General features: G+C 37.7%; 1 protein-coding gene across 8 annotated transcripts in view; it reads right to left on the minus strand.

The window, feature by feature from the left end:
- CHLSN (cholesin) overlaps positions 1-20,376 on the minus strand; it is a 382,075-nt gene that overhangs the window by 18,265 nt on the left and 343,434 nt on the right. For all 8 annotated transcript variants that reach the window (XR_012471531.1, XR_012471532.1, XR_012471529.1 and 5 more), the window contains one exon: positions 3,883-3,964. Coding sequence is in view for 4 of the 8 variants with exons in the window: in XM_074200990.1 (XP_074057091.1) it covers positions 3,883-3,964 (82 nt within the window). In the remaining 4 variants the exon portion in view is untranslated. The remainder of the gene's footprint in view (positions 1-3,882; positions 3,965-20,376) is intronic.

A 20,376-nucleotide genomic window follows, 5' to 3' on the forward strand; every position in this document is an offset into this window, starting at 1 on the left:
TCAAGAAGCCACAAGATGGTGCGTGGAAGGTTGAGGTTCCTATCCTTGCCTGACTTACCAACCAAGCACCTCCTAAATTGTTCCACACAGGAAGAGCCATGCTAATAATAAGTCAAGTGGGGTTGAGATCTCTACCCTTAAAGCACTCACTAAATAATTGGAGAGCTTAAAATAGGGGCCAGACAGTAATCAGTGATAAGGAATATGGAGAGAGAGCAGGGTGAATCAGAGCAGTTAAGAAAGGCTTCAGAGGCACAACCTGATTGGAACCTTCAAGAATGGGAAGGATTTCAAGAAGTGTCTAGGGCACCGGGTAAATTATTGACAGCAAATATTTGCTATCAGGTGGGGAAAAGACATTTCAGACCCAGGGGCTGGAGAAAAGCTTGGAGGCAGCAGTGCAGGGGGCTGGGGAAGGCAGAGGTGTTTATGCTACATTTGTGGGTCTTATGGTTTTCATCTTTGTCTTCCTGCTTGATAAAGTCCTTTTGAGTGCAGTCTTCCTAGCAATGCATATGGATTTTGAAGACTCAGGGATAAGGGTAGGAGTGAATAAAGAGGCAGAGTGAAAGGGCACAATTATGGCTTAGGTCTTGGGTTTCCATGGACCTGACCTCTTGCTTTCAGCTCCAATGATGTTCAAATGCTGCTCACAAGAAGGCTGCCTGAGCCTATTAGCCTGTTGTCACATCACAGGGATATATCTGAAAATTACTTTTTGGGTTGGGTTTAGCTTTCATAAAAGGATAACAAGACTGGTAAAGACAAAAAAATGTGTCTGGGGCTTAGCAAGGCAAGGGTCTCAAATTCAAGTTGATTTTCTTACAAGGAGTTTTGCAGAGAGGAAAACCTTTGGGGGGGGGGGAGTGGCAATCCTGTATCTATGTATCTATCTATCTAGCTTTCTTTAGAGTGGATTGCCATTTCCTTCTCAGTTCATTTTATTTTTGTTTTTGTAAGACAATGGGGTTAAGTGACTTGCCCAGGATCACCAGCTAGGTGATTATTAAAGTGTCTAACTCCAGATTTGAACGCAGGTCCTCCTGACTTCAGGGCTGATGCTCTATACACTGTGCCACCTAGCTGCCCAAATCTGGTATCTTTTCAATCTAGAGTTGAACAATATCAGGTCTATTTGTTTTGGAAGATGGAAGCAGCTGAATATTCACTATAGGAATGAAAGCAATCCATGGGTAAAGTTGGACAGAGAGGTCTGCAAGTCCTCTTCTGTTGTCTACCACAAAGGAGAAGATGCTGTCAGTCATCACCTAATTACCAAAGATCCTTGGGTCAGGAAAGATTTTAAAAATAAATTAAGAGTACAAAGATCGGGCAGTTAAGTGATGCAGTTGATAAAGCCCTGGAGTCAGGAGGACCCGAGTTCAAATTTGGTCTCAGACACTTAATAATTGCCTAGTTGTGTGACCTTGGGCAAGTCACTTAACCCCATTACCTTAAATAAATAAAAGTTTTTTAAAAAGAGTACAAAGACTGTACTTAGCAGCAACTTATAGGACAAGAGACTCACTCTCAAGGTCCAAAGAAATAAATCATTGCAGAGAATAAGTACCAGTTGCCATTTGTGACCTGATATTCCCAAGGTATGGACAAATAAAGGTACTAAGTGAACCATGTTTGGGGGGGGTCTGAAACATCACCTCTCTGATCTGCCACAGGGAGAGACATAGGATATTTATTCCAAAGAGACACAAATGGCTAAGAACCTGATGCTTCAGTTTTTCCTAACTTGGTTTTCCTCTGCCTTTTGCATTTATTTTTTTTCATGCCAACTTTGTACCTCCCCAGGGGTGTAGCTGGGCAATAGGAAACTAGGATCAGAGTCTTAAACTGTACTTAGCCATTATGTAACAGCATTCTGGGGTTGTTTCCCTGGGGGTGTTTACTGTTATCCTTCTGGATTCCATTGGAATTTTTCAGGCCAGAATACACACCTGCTGAAGGTAACATCAGAGGGCATAACTACTAATTGTGCAACCCGATCCTTGAAGTATACTTGAAGCACAGACAGGAGGTCAGGTGACCCCTTACTGCAAATGCTCTCCCTGGAGAAAAGACTAGAGTAATTTGCAAAATATTCAAATAAGTTTTTATACCATGAAGCAGGAAACATGCCCCCCCCCCCAAAACCCCAAACAAACAAAACCCAGAAGGAAATGAAGGAAAGTAAACATGAAAGAAAATATACACAGTGTAATTCAGTAGTGGAAAGCACATGGGCTAGGTTTAAAATGATGGGAGAAAAGTAATTTCATGTAATCATGTTTCTGTCTGTCATGAAGTATTCAAAGGGTATTTCTATGTTAGTAGTATAATCTGTGCATTTCCACTATTATGAGCTGCCATTTAAAAAACCATTTCCAAGTACTTAGTTTATATCTGATACTTCAAATGAACTTTTATGGAACTGGCTCAAATCGCAAGATAATGAAGTTGTTCAACAATATGGAAGAAACTGAACTCATATACATGGTATTCCTTAGCCACAAAAGTCAGAAGATCTAGTTGGCTCAAAATTAAATTCTTAAATCCTATATACATTGGGAAACATTGGAACTTCACTCTTGCTATAAGCCTTGCTTCCTTGGCATCATTGGGAAAAATATCCCAATAAAGGCAGAGGTTTTGGACCCTTTGAGAGTGTAGCTTGCTGCTTCAGTTTCTGCTGTAGAATTATCTGGCTATAAGAGCTCATTTTAGCACTGAGGAGTAGCTGAGCCAAGATGGCCCAGCTGTCATTGCAGAGGTCAAGGGGTGTAGGCGTGGACCCAGAAGAAAGGAAACAGAATTGGATTTAGGGAAAAGGAGGGAAAGAAACTCTTGACACTTTGCTAAACACTGTGATAAGGGCTTTACAAATATCTCGTTGTCTTCAACAACAGTGGGAGAGAGGTACTTTTATTATCCTACCTTTACAACTGAGGAAACTGAGGCAGAGAGAGGTTAAGTGAAGTGTCTAGGGTCACACATTTGTATAGGTATCTCAGGTTGGATTTGAACTCAGATCTTCCTGACTCCAGGCTCAGCACTTCATCTACTGTGCCATCTAGTTGCCCATTCAAGATCGGTCCTGGTATATAAAGAACAGCTTAGGACTCATTATCAAGTATCAGTATGCAAACAATTTTAAGGAAAAGGGGAGGAACATTAGATTAGCAGTCAGGAGACCTGGATTGCAATTCCTGGTTACCATCCATAGTCTGTGTGATTTTGGGCAAATCATTTTTTACCTCTCTGGGCCTCAAATTTCTTGTTTATAAAATGAGGACAAGTGGGGTAGATGACCCTAGCTCACATTTATATTGCACTTTAAATTTTGCAGAGAGCACTGATCCTCACAACAAGCCTCTGGGGTAGATGTCATTCCCATTTGATGAGGAAATGGGATGTCTAAATAATCTCTGATGTCCTGAGTTTCTAATCAGAAAGGGAAAGATAAGAATCATCTTCTATAAAGGTTTCCTTTTCCTTTGGACACTGAATGCTTATGTGTGCAAGATGCTGGGAAGCACAATTATAAGGTAAAGAGCATAAAACTGGAGTAGGGAGGTGGGGGGGTCCAATCTGTAGAGTGAACACACTAGTGTGTGAACCCTGGATTAGTCCTCTCTCTGGAACTGGGCTTCATCATCTATAAATGAGGTGAGGTTAGATAATTTTGAAGGCCCCTTTAACTCTTAGATCTTATGCAAGTTTTAAAAGAGTCTCATATTTACTCTATTCCACAAGTATCCATACTACTATTTCACACATGGGGGAGTGGGATTTTCCAAAGTCAAGAGGAAACAGCATAATTAACTCCACCACAAAGTCCTTTTCAGAGAGTTGCAAGAGGTAACCTTGGAGCCCAGTTATGATACCAACCTTATTGCTGTCATACATGTGAAGTAGGAGCCAGGTCTGCCTTGTTTTCTGAAACTTCCATTCCTCACGCTTATTGGCCCAGCTGGGGGGAAAATGACAGACAAAAAGAGAATCAAGTATTGATTTAAACTATGCACAGTAGGTTTTGTTTACAAAAGATGGGAAGCAGACCATGCTGTTCCTAGAAGGAAGAGTTTGGCATGTACTTCCTGGGAGACAGAGACCCATTTATCTAGGGGAATTCCCTATGGTTTTGTTTTTGTCTGGTTTCTCCCCACCTAGTTCTTTTTCTTTTAAATTTTATTTAAGGCAACTAGGTTCCACTTAATTCTAACCAAGACAAAACAGTTCTTTGTTTAAGGTCCTAAAAACAAACAAGGACTAAAAAACACCTGAGTCTCACACAAACTAAAATATTCAAAGCAGGCTTCTTTGTGGCCAAGAAGAAGCTCAGGGTAGTGGCTGGAGAGCTGGGTTTGGAGTCAGGAAGTTCTGCTCAATTCAAGTCACATCTATGATACACAGTGGCTGTGTCACTCTGGGAATGTCATTTAATTTTTTAGTGTCTCCAAGTAACTCTAAGACTAAGTTGCTGAAAATGTACTTTGTCTGCATTACTGGAAGGGATTCCTTACCAGGTTCAGTCCCAACCTCCCAAGAACTGGAATAAAAGTGGGTGATTGAACCAAAAGTGAATTCAGTAAGCAATGAGGAATGTGAAGAATTCAGAAAAAATATGGGAAGATTTGCATGTTGAGTAAATTAAGAGGAACTAGAAGAACAAAATGCAAGATGACTATAATAATGTCAATGAAAAGAACACTTAAAAGAAACCATACTTGGGGGTAGCTAGGTGGCTAGAGCAGTGGATAGAGCACCAGCCCTGGAGTCAGGAAGATGTGAATCCAAATCCTGCCTCAGATACTTAATAATTGCCTAGCTGTGTGACCTTGGCCAAGTCACTCTTCATCCCCATTGCCTTAAATAAAATAATAAAGATAACCTTCAAACTCTTAAAAAAAAAGAAACCATACTCTAAGAAGGAATAATGATCAGTCTTGGTTCTGGAAAATCAATAATGAAATATGATTTTCAACTTTCTACAGAAAGGTGTGCAATACAGCACCAGAAGGTGCTGTTTGTGTGTGTGTATGTCTGTGTGTATAGGATTATCTCATTTTACTGCACTTTGCAGACCCTGCATTATTTTACAAATCAAAGATCTGTGGCAAACTGGGTTGAGCAAATCTACTGGTGCCATTTTTCTAATAGCATGTTCTCACATAGTGTGTCTGCATCATATTTTGGTAATTCTCACAATATTTCAAACTTTTAAATTATATGTTTTATGGTAATGTGTGATCAGTGATCTTCAATATTATTACTGTAATTGCTTTGGTAAACTACAAACCATATAAGATGGTGAATTTAATCAATTAAAGTTATGTGTTCTGACTGTTCCACTGATTGCCTGTTAGCCCATCTTTCACCTTTTCTCAGGCTTCCCTATTCCCTGATGTTGAAGATCAATGCATAAAATTAGTTGATAAAGCAGCAGCAGCAGGATTTGAGAAGAATGACTCTAATTTTGAAAGAAGTTCTAATCCTGGTAAAATGCAATAAAACAGCATTGCATGCTACACAGAAATCTTTCATGAAAGGGTCAATTGAAGTGGCAAAATTCATTGTTATCTTATTTTAAGAAAATTGCCTAAGTCACCTCAACTACCAACCTGATCAGTTAACAGTCATTAACAACAAGGTAAAAAAGATTATGATTTGCTACAGGTTCAGATGATGGGTGACATTTTTTTTTTTAACAATAAAGCATTTTTAATTAGGATATGTTCACTGGTGTTTTTAGCCATAATACTATTGTACATTTAATAGACTGCAGTATAGTGTAAATATAACTTTTATATGCACTGGGAAACGAAAAAATTCATTTGATTCTCTTTTTATTGTGGTGGTCTGGAACCAAACCCACAATATCTCTCAGGTATGCCTGTATAGTCTTTAGCATATAATAAAGTATAAGTGTGAATGGAAATTAGAAAGAATATAAATATTCTATCTAAAACATCTTTAAAAATTGAAGTAACCTAGCCTGATCTCTCTCTGTCTCTGTCTCTGTCTCTCATATCACTATATCAGTTTTTAACAATTGGTTTCCATTGTTATAAGGAAGGGTTCACTGCTGGGCAAGAGGAGGGAGGAGGGAATATAACTGAAATTGACTAATATAAATACAAACCCAACAAAAAAAAGTTGAAAAAAAAAGATGGCACCTTGGAACCTAGTTCTGGTTCTAATACCTACTGGTTCCATGACCTTGGCAAGTTGTTCATCATCTTTAACCCTTATTTTACTTTATATTTTTTTTTAGGTTTTTTTCAAGGCAAATGGGGTTAAGTGGCTTGGCCAAGGCCACACAGCTAGGTCATTATTAAGTGTCTGAGACCAGATTTGAACCCAGGTACTCCTGACTCCAGGCTGGTGCTTTATCTACTGCACCACCTAGCTGCCCAGAACCTTATTTTAAAAATAAAGATAATAGAGGCAGCTAGGTGGTGCAGTGGATAGAGCAATGGCCCTGGAATAAGGAGGACCTGAGTTCAAATCCGACCTCAGACACTTAATAATGACCTAGCCGTGTGACTTTTGGCAAGTCACTAAATCCCATTGCTTTGCAAAAACTAAAAAAAAAAAAGGAAAAAAAGAAGGTATTACTCTCTGTCCAGCTCTCCTCTCTAATGAGAACTAATAAAAGTCTGATGTTTGAAATACAAAGGGAATTGACACAAATATATATATATATATCTCACATATTCAGAGAGATCATGTGGATATAGAGATATAGATTGTATATAGGGAGGCACAGGAGATAAAGAGCTGACTTTAGAGTCAGTAAGACATGGACTCAAGTACTGCCTATGGGATATATGGGTTATGTGATCTTGAATAAATCACTTTTACCTTTCAGTGCCCCAGACAATTCTCTTAAGACAAAATTATAGACAGGTGTCTATCTACATTATAAGTATAAAGAGTTTCTTCACTGAAGGTTTCTTAATGAAATCCCAGAGTACTCCCTCTACCCCTAAATATTTACATATTATTATGTAATATTTACATATATATATTTAGGGGAATGAGACCTGTGATATACATATGTATGTGTTGCATATATGTGTATATGTACGTAATTAATAAAACTGACACAGAACATGAATAGTTTTCAAAAGAATCACAAACTCTACACATTCACATGAAAACACATTCCAAATCACTAATAGAGAAATGAAAATCAAGTCAACTCTGAGATTTCACTTCTTTACATGCAAACTGGCAAAGATTTTCAAAAGACAGGAACTGTCAAATATGTAGGAAGTCAGATATACTAAGGCATCATTGGTAGATCTGTGAGGTAATCCAAGCCATTTTATATGTTAATTTGGAATGATTCAAGAAAAGTGATTAAACTCTCTCTTTGATTCATGATCTCCCTTCTGGGCATATATCCCAAGTAAGTCAAAGACAGAAACAAAGGTTTAATCATATGCTCCCTAATGTCATGGTCTTAAAGAATGAAGGACAAATAACAAACAAACAACAAAGTACTCATAGTAGAACTCTTCACTGTAGCTAAGAACTAGAAACAAAGAAGTTGTTCACTTATTGGGGAATGGATGGAAAAAAACCCCTAAAGCATATGAAAATAATGGAATATTATTATGTGGTTTAAAAATGACAAATACTACAAATTCAAAGAAACTTGGGAAGATTTTTATGGACTGATACAGAATGAAATAAGCAGAACCAAGAGAATACTATATATAATGATTACAACAATATCAATGAAGAGATGGTCAAAGTAAAGTGGAAAAACCCATTAAAGTTTTAGAGAATAGGTAATTTACAAAATTCCTCTCTCTCTCTCACACAGAAGAAATGGGAGGAACTACTAGAATAGAATATAGTATTCACTGTCAGTCAAAATTAATATAGCCACTGTTTTGCTTAATTGATTTTTTTTTTCTGTAGAGATGGTTCAGTCTGGTGAGGGATGGTAATAATTATGATGATAAAAAGACAAATACTAAAAATAATTTTTAAAAAGAAAAATGACAAAATAATGGAAGCATTTTTCTAACTTGCAAAGAACAAAACAAACAAGGCATTTTAAGAGTATAGTATCTGCAAATATTTTAGGCTATGTGGCTCATTGAATTTATAAAGTGCTGAGCAAAATTAAGACATCAGGACACAGAATACAAATGATTAATTTCCTCTTTCCTATATGGATACGTGAGCTATTTTTATATAATATTTTCAAATTAAGTCAACAAACATTTTTTGAAAAGAAATTAAATTTTTTAATCTTATTATTGTGTCCTTGTTTTTAAAATTAAATGATAGAAATTAAATAGATGAAGTTATATATCTCCCTCTGCCCTCCTCTTCACAGCAAGCCATCTCCTGTAATAAAGATGAAAAAGAAATAGAAAAAAAGACCCTTCAATAAAATTAGCCAACACATTGATTATGCCCAAAGGCAAATACAATCTTCTGCATACTTAGCCTCTGCATTTTCTCAACTTTTCTTCAAACTGAACTTGGTCATTATAATTATAGTGTTTGGTCTTGTGGGTTTTATTGGTTGTTTGCTTGTTTTGGTGTTGCTGTTTATATTGATGTAGCTATTTCAATAATATTGTTTTCCTGTATAGGATTCTTTCACCATGCACTGGTTAATATAACTTCTTATTCTGGACCAGAGTTCAAGTCTGAGATCAGGCTTGAGATTGTACTGGGTACAGTAAGGTCAACTAAAAAGATCCCAAACTTACCTATCATAATGGTGTGGTAATTGTGACATAATGGTGTGGTGATACTGCCAGAATCACCATATCATTGTTTACAACCTTGGTTGGTTTTTGGACTTGGATGGGAAGAAAACATTAAATAAATCTTGGCAGCTTGAGGGGAAAAGGTCAGGCACAAGACTGGTGAGGAGATTCTCACTGTTTCAGAGATTGAGGCTGGACTACAATCTGTTTCTCCCTCCAAGGGGGAAAGCAGCTTGAATCCTGCAGATGCCACCCAATCTGATCAGATAAAATATTGACTTTATTCTTTTTATCTTTGTGCTGAAAAAAAAGATATGGACTTGACTTGAGGTTGCCTTGAGGGGGGGAGATTTGTTTTTATAAAAGAAGTCAATTACTTGCATTCTTCATTAAATATGAATTCTTCACATTTTTATAGTGTTGTAATATTTCATACATTCACAAAACATAATTTATTTAGCTGCTTTTCAGTCACTGGACACCTAATCTGCTTCTAGTTCTTTGTAACCATGAAAAATGTTGCTATGAATATTTTGTGGGGTTATAGATAATAAGTATAGATAATACATATACACACATACACTCACACATGCACATACACACATATATGTCAGTTGGATCTCTCTCCATCAAAGGGCATGGATATTTTAGTCAATTTTTAGGCAAAGTTTCAAACTTTTTCAGAATGGTTAGACCAATAAAAAATAGTGTGTCTCCCTTCTGGCACTCCCTCAATAAACATTTATCAAGAGCCTACTCTGGGCAGAGCCAAGACAGCAGCTTGAAGGCAAGATTTCCCAGAAACTCCTCCCCCCAAAAAACTCCAAAAGCCATCAGACTATGACACTAGCCAAAATTTAGAGGGGCAGAACACACGGAAAGATTAAATGATCTTATTTCCCAGTCCAAGATAAATTAGAAGTTCCTCAGGAAAGGTGTGCTTCACCTGGACCGGGGGTTGGAAAAAAGCCATGGCCACAGTGCAACACAGCCCAGGAATCACTGCTTGATTAGGCAGTGAGAGAACTCTGCTACACCAGAGTGAGTCTGGAGTGAAGAGCACTGGCTTCAGAATAGCCCTGCAATGAGAACAAGCAGCAGGAATTGGGGAAGCCAGCCTGCACCTCCAGGGCACAGCCCAAAGATGGTAAGGGGGTCAAGGGACTGCAGAAATCTCTCTGCTTTCCCTGGGACAGGACTCTGCTGTTTGCCCCCACTCAGATCCAGACTGCAGTTTGGGCTTCCATACTAAGACAGCCAGCAGGGACCCTCTTCACAGTTCCAGGGCAGAGGGGAGCACCTGTGATCCTCTACATATCAAAGCACAGGCAAGAGAGCATAAGACCTTGAAGAAATAAAGATCCCAATGGGGTGTCCCCAAAAGCCCTAAAGCCTTGATAAATTAGTCTTAGGCTTAGGAAATGAGCAAACAAAAGAAAAAGAAGAATCTGGCCATAGAAAATTACTTTGGTCCCATGGAAGATTCATAAGATGACAAATTTGAAGCTTCTGTATCCAAAGCTTCTAAGAGAAATAGAAAATGGGCTCAGGCTATGGATGAGCTAAAAAAAAAAGATTTGAAATGCAATTAAGGGAAGTAGAGGAAAAATTAGGAGGAGAAATGAGAGCAATGCAGATAAATTATGAAAACCAAACGAGCAGCTTGGTCAAAGAAATACAAAAAAAAAATACTGAAGAAATTATGTTAAAACCAGTTTAGGTCAAATGGAAAAAAGCAAAACAAAAGGCAAATGAGGAGAAGAATGCCTCAAAAAGCAAAATTGGCCAGTTGGAAAAGGAGATAAAAAAAAAAGCTCTCTGAAGAAAATAAATCCTTCAAATACAGAATGGAACCAAAGGAAGCTGATGAACTTTGCAAGAAACCAGGAAGAAATACAACTCTTCCAAAAAAGCCCCAAATTAGAAGAAAATGTGAAATATCTCATTTGAAAAATAACCAACCCTGAAAACAGATGCAGGAGAAATAATTATTGGGCTACTTGAAAGTCATGACCAGGAAAAGAGCCTAGACTTCATTTTTCAAGAAATAATACAGCAAAATTTCCATGAGATCTGAGAAGCAGAGGATAAAATAGAAATTGAGGGAATTTACTGGTCACTTCCTGAAAGAGATCCCAAAAGAAAAACTACTAGGAATATTATAGCCAAATTTCAAAAGTCCCAAGTCAAAGAGAAAATACTAAAAGCTTTATAGTCTCTATGGCTCTATAGTCAGGATTACACGAGATCTGGCAGCATCTACATTAAGGCACCGTAGGGATTAGAATATGATATTCCAGAATGCATAAGATCTTGGTTTACAACTGAGAATCACATACCCAATAAAACTGAACATCCTCTTTCAGGGGAAAAGATGGACTTTCAATGAAATGGGACTTTTAAACTTTCCTATTGAAACAACCAGAGCTAAACAGAAAGTCTGCTCTTCAAGTACAGGGCTCCGGTGAACCACAGAGGGGGTAGATGAGAATGACTAACTATGAAGAACTTAATGATGTTGAACTGTTTGTATTCCTGCATGGAAAGAAGATACTGATAACTCATATGAACTTTCTCATTTATAAGAGCTGTTAGAAGGAGCATATATAGACAAGGCACAGGAAGGAGCAGAATATAATGGTATAATATAGTAAAAAGATGGAGTCAATGGGTGATAAAAGAAAGTGCTGAGAGGAAGAGAAAGGAGAGGAAGAAGGGGCTAAGATATTTCACATGAGAGTCAAGAAAAAGTTTTTTCAACAGAGTGGAATGGGGGAAGAAGGCAAGGGGGATTAATGGGTGAGCCTTCACTCTCATCAAAGAAGAGAAGAAATTTCTTCTCATCAGAGAAGGAATAACATACACACTTAATAGGGTATAGAAATCTATCTTACCTTAGAGAAAAATGAGAAGAAAGGGATGGGATAAGGGGGAATGGGGGGAGGGAAGGGGGGGAAATAGGTGATGGAAGAAAGGGAAGATTGTGGGAGAAGGTACTCAGATACAACACACTTTTGGACAGGGACAGGATGAAAGGAGAGAGAGAGAGAATAGAATAAATGAGAGTGGGGAGGAATTGAGTGGAGGGAAATACAGCTAATAAGAGCAACTCTGGGAAAAATATTCAAGCTACTTCTCTGGTGGACTTATGATAAAGAAAGCAACTCACAACCAGAGACAGAGCCATTGGAATCTGAACACAGACTGAAGTACATTTTTTTTTCCTCTCTGATTATTCTTGAGGTTTCTCATCTTCTTGGGGGCGAGGGGGGTTTATTTTTACTCTTTTAACAAGATTGTTGTAATAATATAAAATAAATAAGCCAAAACAAAAGAGCCTACTCTGCAACAGACATTAGGCACTGAGAATAAGCAAAAACAAGACACTTTTTACCTTGAAGAAAGTTACATTCTTCTGGGGGGAATCTAACCTATACAGATTGTCTTGCCTCTTAGGCTTACCAGCTTTGGAAGCTGAGTCACTAAATTCTCTGAGTCATAGTTTCTTCATCTAAAAATAAGGGTTGGACTAGATGGCCTCTCTGGTTTTTTAAAACTCTACTGTGTGATGCTGTGATTCTAAGTAAGGAGAGAGAAAGAAAGACAGACAGACAGACACACTCATACACACACACACACACACACACACACACACACACACACAAACTCAGTCAAAGAGAGAAATAAAGAGAATCAACAATGGGGAAAGGCTTTTTTGTAGGAGGAAATGGCTAAATAGAAGGAAAAGAATAGTTCTAAGATAAGTAGGTGAGAAGGGAATATTTTTCAGACATAGAGGGAGGTAGGGAATGAAGTGCTAAATTCAGGGAACTATAGATGGCAGGGAAGTAGGGTGTGTGAGATGAAAGAAATATGGAAAGACAGAATGGAGATGACTGTTGAGAGCTCTGAAACTTGGAGGGAAAGGAGACTGTGCTTTTATCATGGAGGCAACAGGAAATCACTGAGGATTTCTGAGTAGAAGTAACATGACTGAGTCACACCTTGGATTGTCTCTTTGGGCAGTGGTGGAGAAGCCTCAAGTTCTCAATCAGTCCCCCTTGTGCCTTCTTTTGGAAATTCATCTACCCAGAGTTAAGGATATTGGCTAGGCATAGAAGAAAACAAACAAAATAAGAATAATTCACATTTGTAGTGCATTTTTATAATTAAAGCATGTTCCCATGCACCACCTCTTGATTTTAGATTTTTGGATGCACTTGTGATTTCACCGGCACAGGGAACTCTGACTCTTCATACTCTTGTGGATTACTCCTGCTTTGAAGCTCCCAGTCTGAAGAGAGTTGCTTGAGCTAGAGGTGGGGACCTGAATCCAGGTCTTCTTGCTGTCAAAGACAGCTCTCTAATTCTAGATTGTATTGCCTTATCATTTGAGAGTAATATTAAATTGGTAGAAAAAAGGATCAAATTTATGAATACTTAGCATGATCCTTTAAGAAAGTTAGTATTTATTAATGAGGTCTGAATTATAAACTCTGAGTTCTGCCATAAAAGAAGAAAGGATGGGAAACCATATTTGATAATGAATGACAGTGAAGGAGATTATGTTCTTGACAGGGTTTATGGAGCAGATAAGGAAGTACCAGATGTTGCTCATGATTCTCCTTCCCTCATTAAGGAACACCTTACAATGGGGGCTATACCTCTTCTTTGAAGAATTGGTGTATGAGTGAGTTTTTGTGTTCTATGTTAAAAAAGAAGCATAAGGGGCAGCTAGGTAGCGCAGTGGATAGAGCACCGGCCCTGGAGTCAGGAGTACCTGAGTTCAAATCTGGCCTCAGACACTTAATAATTACCTAGCTGTGTGGCCTTGGGCAAGCCACTTAGCCCTGTTGCCTTGCAAAAAAAAAAATCATGACTTTCAATCTAGTTATACGGAAATAGTAACACATATTAGAGATTTAGGCCTGGTAGAGCAAACGTATTTACTTATCAGAAGAGTAAAATTGACTTCTCTTTAAAAGCAGGTCCTGCTATCAGGACAAAGGTTTCCATTAGGAAGAAGAGAGATGGGATAGAGAAAGAATGGGAAAGCAGGAGGACAATAAAGGAGAAAGAGAAAGAAAGAAGGAGAATATGGTAGAGTATGAAAGAACATGACTGATAATTTCAGCAGAGTACACCAGTGGGGAATTCCTTTTCATATATAGATTGGACAAGATGGTCACTGAAGTCCCTTCCAACTTTGAAATTCATGGTTCTGTTATTAATGTTTCTACCTGGTTTTCTTGGTCTCATATGTCATCTATCTCTTGCCCAAATACCACAGTATCTGAAATTCCACTATTAAAGATTCATTTTCATTGTTGGAAGGGTTGTGGGAAATCTGGGAAAACTATTACATTGTTGGTGGAGCTGTGAACTCATCCAACCTTTCTGGAGAGCAATTTGGAAGTATGCCCAAAGGGCAATAAAAATGTGCATATCCTTTGATCCAGCAATACCACTACTGGGTCTATACCCTGAAGACACCATGAAAGAGGTTTAAAACATCCCTTGTACAAAAATATTCCTAGCAGCTCTGTTTGTAGTGGCAAAGAATTAGAAATTAAGTGAATGTCCATCAATTGGGGAATGGCTCAACAAACTGTGGTATATGTATGTCATGGAACACTATTGTTCTATTAGAAACCAGGAGGGACAGGAATTCAGGGAAGCCTGGAGGGACTTGCATGAACTGATGCTAAGTGAGATGAGCAGAAAAACACTGTACACCCTAACAGCAACATGGGGGTGATGATCAGTCTTGATGGACTTGCTCATTCCATCGGTGCACCAATCAGGGACAATTTGGGGCTGTCTGCAATGGAGAATACCATCTGTATCCAGAGAAAGAACTGAGGAGTTTGAACAAAGACCAAGGACTATTACCTTTAATTTAGAAAAAAAAACTATTTTATTGTCTGATCTTGCTATCTCTTAAACTTTATGTTTTTCTTCCTTAAGGATATGATTTCTCTCTCATCACATTCAATTTGGATCAATGTATACCATGGAAACAATGTAAAGACCAGCAAATTGCCTTCTGTGGGGATGGGGGGGGAGGGAAGTAAGATTAGGGGGGAAAATTGTAGAACTCAAAATAAATAAAATCTTAAAAAAACCAAAATAAAGAATCATTTTTTTTGGGGGGACAGGTCTATTTCTTTGAGATGCCATTTAATTTTTCTTCTCCTTAATCCCAGAAGGACCAAAACATTAAATTTTTATTAAGTAATCAGTAGCATAAAACTTGTTTTCTGACCCAGCAATACCACTACTGGGTCTATACCCTGAAGAGATGAAGAAAAAGGGTAAAAACATTACTTGTACAAATTTATAGCAACCCTGTTTGAGGTGTCAAAGAATTGGATATCAAGTAAATGTCCTTCAATTGGGGAATGGCTTAGCAAACTGTGGTATATGTATGTCACGGAACACTATTGTTCTATTAGAAACCAGGAAGGATGGGATTTCAGGGAAGCCTGGTGGGATTTGCATGAACTGATGCTGAGTGAGATGAGCAGAACCAGAAAAACACTGTACACCCTAACAGCAACATGGGAGTGATGTTCAACCTTGAAGGACTTGCTTATTCCATCAGTGCAACAATCGGGAACAATTTTGTGCTGTCTGCAAAGGAGAGTACCATCTGTATCCAGATAAGGAGCTGTGGAGTTTGAACAAAGTACAAGGACTATTTCCTTTAATTTAGAAAAAAAACAGATATCTTATTGTCTGATCTTGTTACCTCTTAGACTTATCTTCTCTTCTTTAAGGATATGATTTCTCTCTCATCACACCCAATTTGGATCAATGTATAACATGGAAACAAAGTAAAGACTGACAGAATGCTTTCTGTGGGGGTGGGGTGGGGGGAGGGAAGCAAGATTGAGGGGAAAATTGTAAAACTCAAATAATATCTTTAATAAAAATAAATTTAAAAAAACTTGTTTTCTTTGATAGGAACGACTTGGGGAAGACTGAAAACCTGGGAAGCCTGGGGAATTGGGAGCATAGAGAATGAGGGTGCTGACCTGGTCAGAGGGAAATACCACCATGGGAAGGAGAGATGAAAGAAAAACTCTATTTTTAATCAAAGAATTTTGCCTGACATTAGCTTTGCTTGTGATATGAGATACTAACTGTGGCTCCCACTTTTCCAGAGAATTTACCCTGACAACCCAGATCTGCTGTAAGCCTAAAGCACAACCCTGGGCATAGCTTAAAGAGCTTTGAACATCCCAAAGCCAAACCACCCACGTATTCAGGGTAGGTATTCCAAACCCTCCAAGCAAAAGTTCAAGTATATCCAGGGGAAACAGAAAGACCAGGCCACTACATTTTTGACTAGGATTCACTCCCTGAGGTCTCAGCAGAAAATCTGCCAGTAAGGGGGAAAAAAAGTAAATGCCTGATCTTAGCTTCGAGGATTTCCAGTCTCAGCCCTCAAAGGGGCAATTAGTGACTGGCCTACTTCAGAGTGTTCTCTGGGAAGGCTCAGTGGAAATCTACTATAGAAAGTCCAAGAATACAGAGAGAAAAGACTGCTAGTCATGAGTGTGTAACACATAATAGGAAAGAAAACACTCAGATCATGAAAACCCCCCAAAAGACTCTAAATCAAACCTAAACTTAAAAAGAAAGCCACTTGGGGACATCCCGGGCCAAAGCAGGCAAATGAGTTCAAAGCATTTAAACAAATATTAAAACTTGGACTAAAACCATCTGTGTTGGTATGCTAGCATGGGTCATTAACCAAATGGATAATTTTTCAACCAAAATTGGGAATCAGATGTAAAAATAAAAGCCAAAGGAAAGAAACCAGACTCATCAGAACCCACTAAACAAACTCAATCATCTGAAACTCCAGTGATATGTTTCTTATAAAAAGAATAGTGCTGAGGAGAATTCTTTGGCTTAATATTATTATTTGGCAGCATGACTGCATGTAAGATACTCTATACTCAGTTTGCTAGTAAATATGACTTGGTGTCTGGAGAGCATGGAAAATGAACACAAATTGAGAAAGGAAGGCACACCAACTAATCAATAAACATTTATGAAGTGCTTACTGTTCGTTAGGCACTGTGGATTAAAAGACAAAATAGAAAGATGTAAGCTCCCTGCCAGCAGGGGGTAAGGATGGGAGGAGGAGGGGGGACATAGCATGTCTACATATGTCTTTAAAATAGACATACATAGGAAATGCCAGTTAAGTGAGGAGATAAGGTACTAGTGTTCACTAAGTGGATTAAGAGAGGCTTCATGGAAGATGCCTGAACTAGGTTCAAGGACACCTCAGGATTCTAAGACATGGAGGTAAGGGAGAAGGAGGTATAGTACAAGCACAAAGGCAAGACTATGCAAATGTACACCTAAGGAAGAAATATGATGTGTGAGGAATGAGGTCAGAAAGGTAGGTTGGAGCAAGGTTAGGGAAGGCCCTTAAAATGCCAATCAGAGGAGTTTATTTTTGATTCTAGAGGTCATATGGAACCACTGGAGTTCATTGAACAGGGAATGTGATTGTAACTTTGAATACTCTGACAAGGTTAGACTATAGTGAGGAGAGACTTGAGGCTATTGCAATAGTTTGGGCTAAAGGCAATGGTAGCTAAATGGGGGTGGTGCCTATGTGAGTAGAGATAGAGGGATAAATGCAAGAGTTGTATTGAAGAGAGTCTCATATTTGTGCCAATGGACCTCATCAACACAGCACTGTCTTGAGGGCCAAGAGAGATGTCTTGGTTATGAGAAGGCCGACAAAGACAAAGGTCAGGCAAGAGGCTGACTCAGAAACAAATGAATACTTTAGGAAGATGCCAATAAAATGCTCCAAGTATTTAAGAAACATATAGAATTGCATGAAGTTGTAGACAAACAAATAAAATTGTGTCTGTTACTCTGGGTGCACTCAGTCACACTTTTCTTTGAATAAATAACTTACTTTGAGAGATTAGTGAGAATTTAAAAAAATGCTTGAAAAGAGGAGTGAGTGTGTACGAGCTGGTGATGGTAAGGAAAACCTCATGGGTTATGGAGTTTAGGGACAGGATGATAAGCATCTGGGTTCTAACCTTCACTGTACAATTTTGACTGGTATTAACATTATCATTGTTATCTCATCCTCATCTTCTAATAGTGTTCAGAAAGAAATTGTTCTGGGACAAATCATTATTCTACTTCTATTATTTTACATTTAGTATTCTATGGATGACTACACATGTAGAAAGAATACTTGTTCTTTTTGTGGTTTAATATAAGATTTAGGATTAAAACATCTAAGTTCATTCTCTGTAGGCTGACTGAAAGAAATATTGGTCAACTCAGTAGCAGAAATGGATAATGGAGATGATATGTACTTCCTCTTATTCATAGAGGAATTGGATTTTTTCTGCAAAGTAGCTATATTTTCAAGAGTTTTTTGTTTCATATTTAAAGCATTTAGTAGAGCAACATTTACTATTGGAAATATACTTAAGTTTTTCTAGATTGATATTATAGCTGGTGATAGTGGGCAGCAACAGTTCAATGTATGATAATGGTCTATTCATTGTAATGCTTATTGGTTGAGTTCTCAAGGATATTTTTGAGGTCTATTTGTAGCAGTGAGATTTGTCATGTTAGTTCAAGACAAATAGTGAGTTTCTTTTCTTTCTTTCTTTTTTTTTTTTTAGGTTTTTGCAAGGCAAATGGAGTTAAGTGGCCCAAGGCCAGGCAGCTAGGTAATTATTAAGGGTCTGAGACAGGATAAGGCTGGTGCTTTATCCACTGCGCCACCTAGCCACCCCTCAAATAGTGAGTTTCTAAAATCTAATTCTGGACAGCAGGCCATGTCTTAATATTACATTCAATTGTTGCTAAACTTTTGCAACTACAAATTATGTATTACACAGCTTCTACCAGTTCCTTTTATATTCTGCAATGATTAAGTCTGATTTCTTTTTTAAAAATTTATTTATTTATTTTAGAATTTTACATTTTTCCTCCAAATTCTGTCCCCCCCCCCACAGAAGGCAGTCTGTTAGTTTTTACATTGTTTTCATGGTATACATTGATCTAAATTGAATGTGTTGAGAGAGAAATCATATCCTTAAAAAAGATAGAATATAAGAGATAGCAAGATAACATAACTTTTTAAAAATTCAAGTAATAGTTTTTGTTCAAACTCCACAATTCTTTCTCTGGATATAGATGGTATTCTCCATTGTAGATATCCCAAAATTGTTCCTGATTGTTGTCTTGTTGGTATGAGCAAGTCCATTAAGGTTGATCATCACTCCCATGTTGCTGTTAGGGTATACAATGTTCTTCTGGTTCTGTTCATCTCACTCAGCATCAGTTCATGCAAATCCCTCCAGGTTTCCCTGAATTCCCATCCCTCCTGGTTTCTAATAGAACAATAGTGTTCATTCACATACATATACCATAGTTTGTTCAGCCATTCCCCAATTGATGGACACTCTAAGTCTAATTTCTTAAGGATGACCTCCTTGTAATTTCTAACAGTGATGGACTGGTCTGAAATAGTTATCATAAGATCCTTCTGTTTCCATATATATATATATACACACACACACACACATACACACATACACACACACATATTTGCATGACTCAACTATTTATTTGATTTTTTTGGTCAATATATTTTTGTCTAATTTCATCAGAATGTTGCCCATGAAGGCATTTTAGTTCTACTCTTGGATCTTAGTCACGTCACAGGCTCCATTTGGATGCAAAACACTATTGACAAATATAATGGTGTGTACTTGGTGTGAACCTTTTCTACTGCTCAGTGGAATTTTGTTTGTTTGTTCCCAAAGTATTTCTGTAGGTTTCTGACTTGTTTATGATGCATTTTGACAAGATCTACCAATCTTCCTGTCTTTTGGTGAGGAAATATTAATCTCTTTCCTTTTAAAAATTTAATCTATTTTTATTTTCAATTCATGGAACAAAACAAGCATTTTCATAACAGAACAATAAAAAAAATGATTGTACAAGAAACTGCAAATCTGCCATTTACAATTGTTGCATATATGCAACAAAGTTATCATGCAAATTTCTTTTTTCCTCCCTACCCCCCCAACTAAGAGATTAGGCACAAATAGGGAGATACATGCATTTACACACACACACACACACACATACATGTGTGTATATATGTGTATGAAATTATTCTATACATACTTCAACTTATCAGTATTTCTTTGGGTGCAGATAGTGTCTTTCTTCAAATGTCCTTTATTTTTAATTTGTATATTTATAATGAGTTAGTTGCTCAGTCATTCTTAAAATAAGAATTTATTATATACTTTTATTGTATTTTATTATCCACAATGTTCTTTATGTATTAGTGTTAATCTCTCTATAGCTTCTATAGTTAAATTCCATTTATCCTGTGTATGTACATACTTGCATATATGCATATACATACCACCTATATATGTATACCCATTTCCCATTTGTTATATAAATACATGTATGCATATGTGTGTATAGCATATGAGAGAGTGTGCTTATGTGTGTGTGTGTGTGTGTGTGTGTGTGTGTGTGTGTGTGTGTGTGTGTGTGTGTATGCATACACTACCCAGTAAAGACGGAAGACAGCCCATAGTGGGGAGGATGGTATGACAAA

Source organism: Macrotis lagotis, chromosome X, assembly GCF_037893015.1.
Source record: "Macrotis lagotis isolate mMagLag1 chromosome X, bilby.v1.9.chrom.fasta, whole genome shotgun sequence".
Lineage (NCBI taxonomy): Eukaryota > Metazoa > Chordata > Mammalia > Peramelemorphia > Peramelidae > Macrotis > Macrotis lagotis.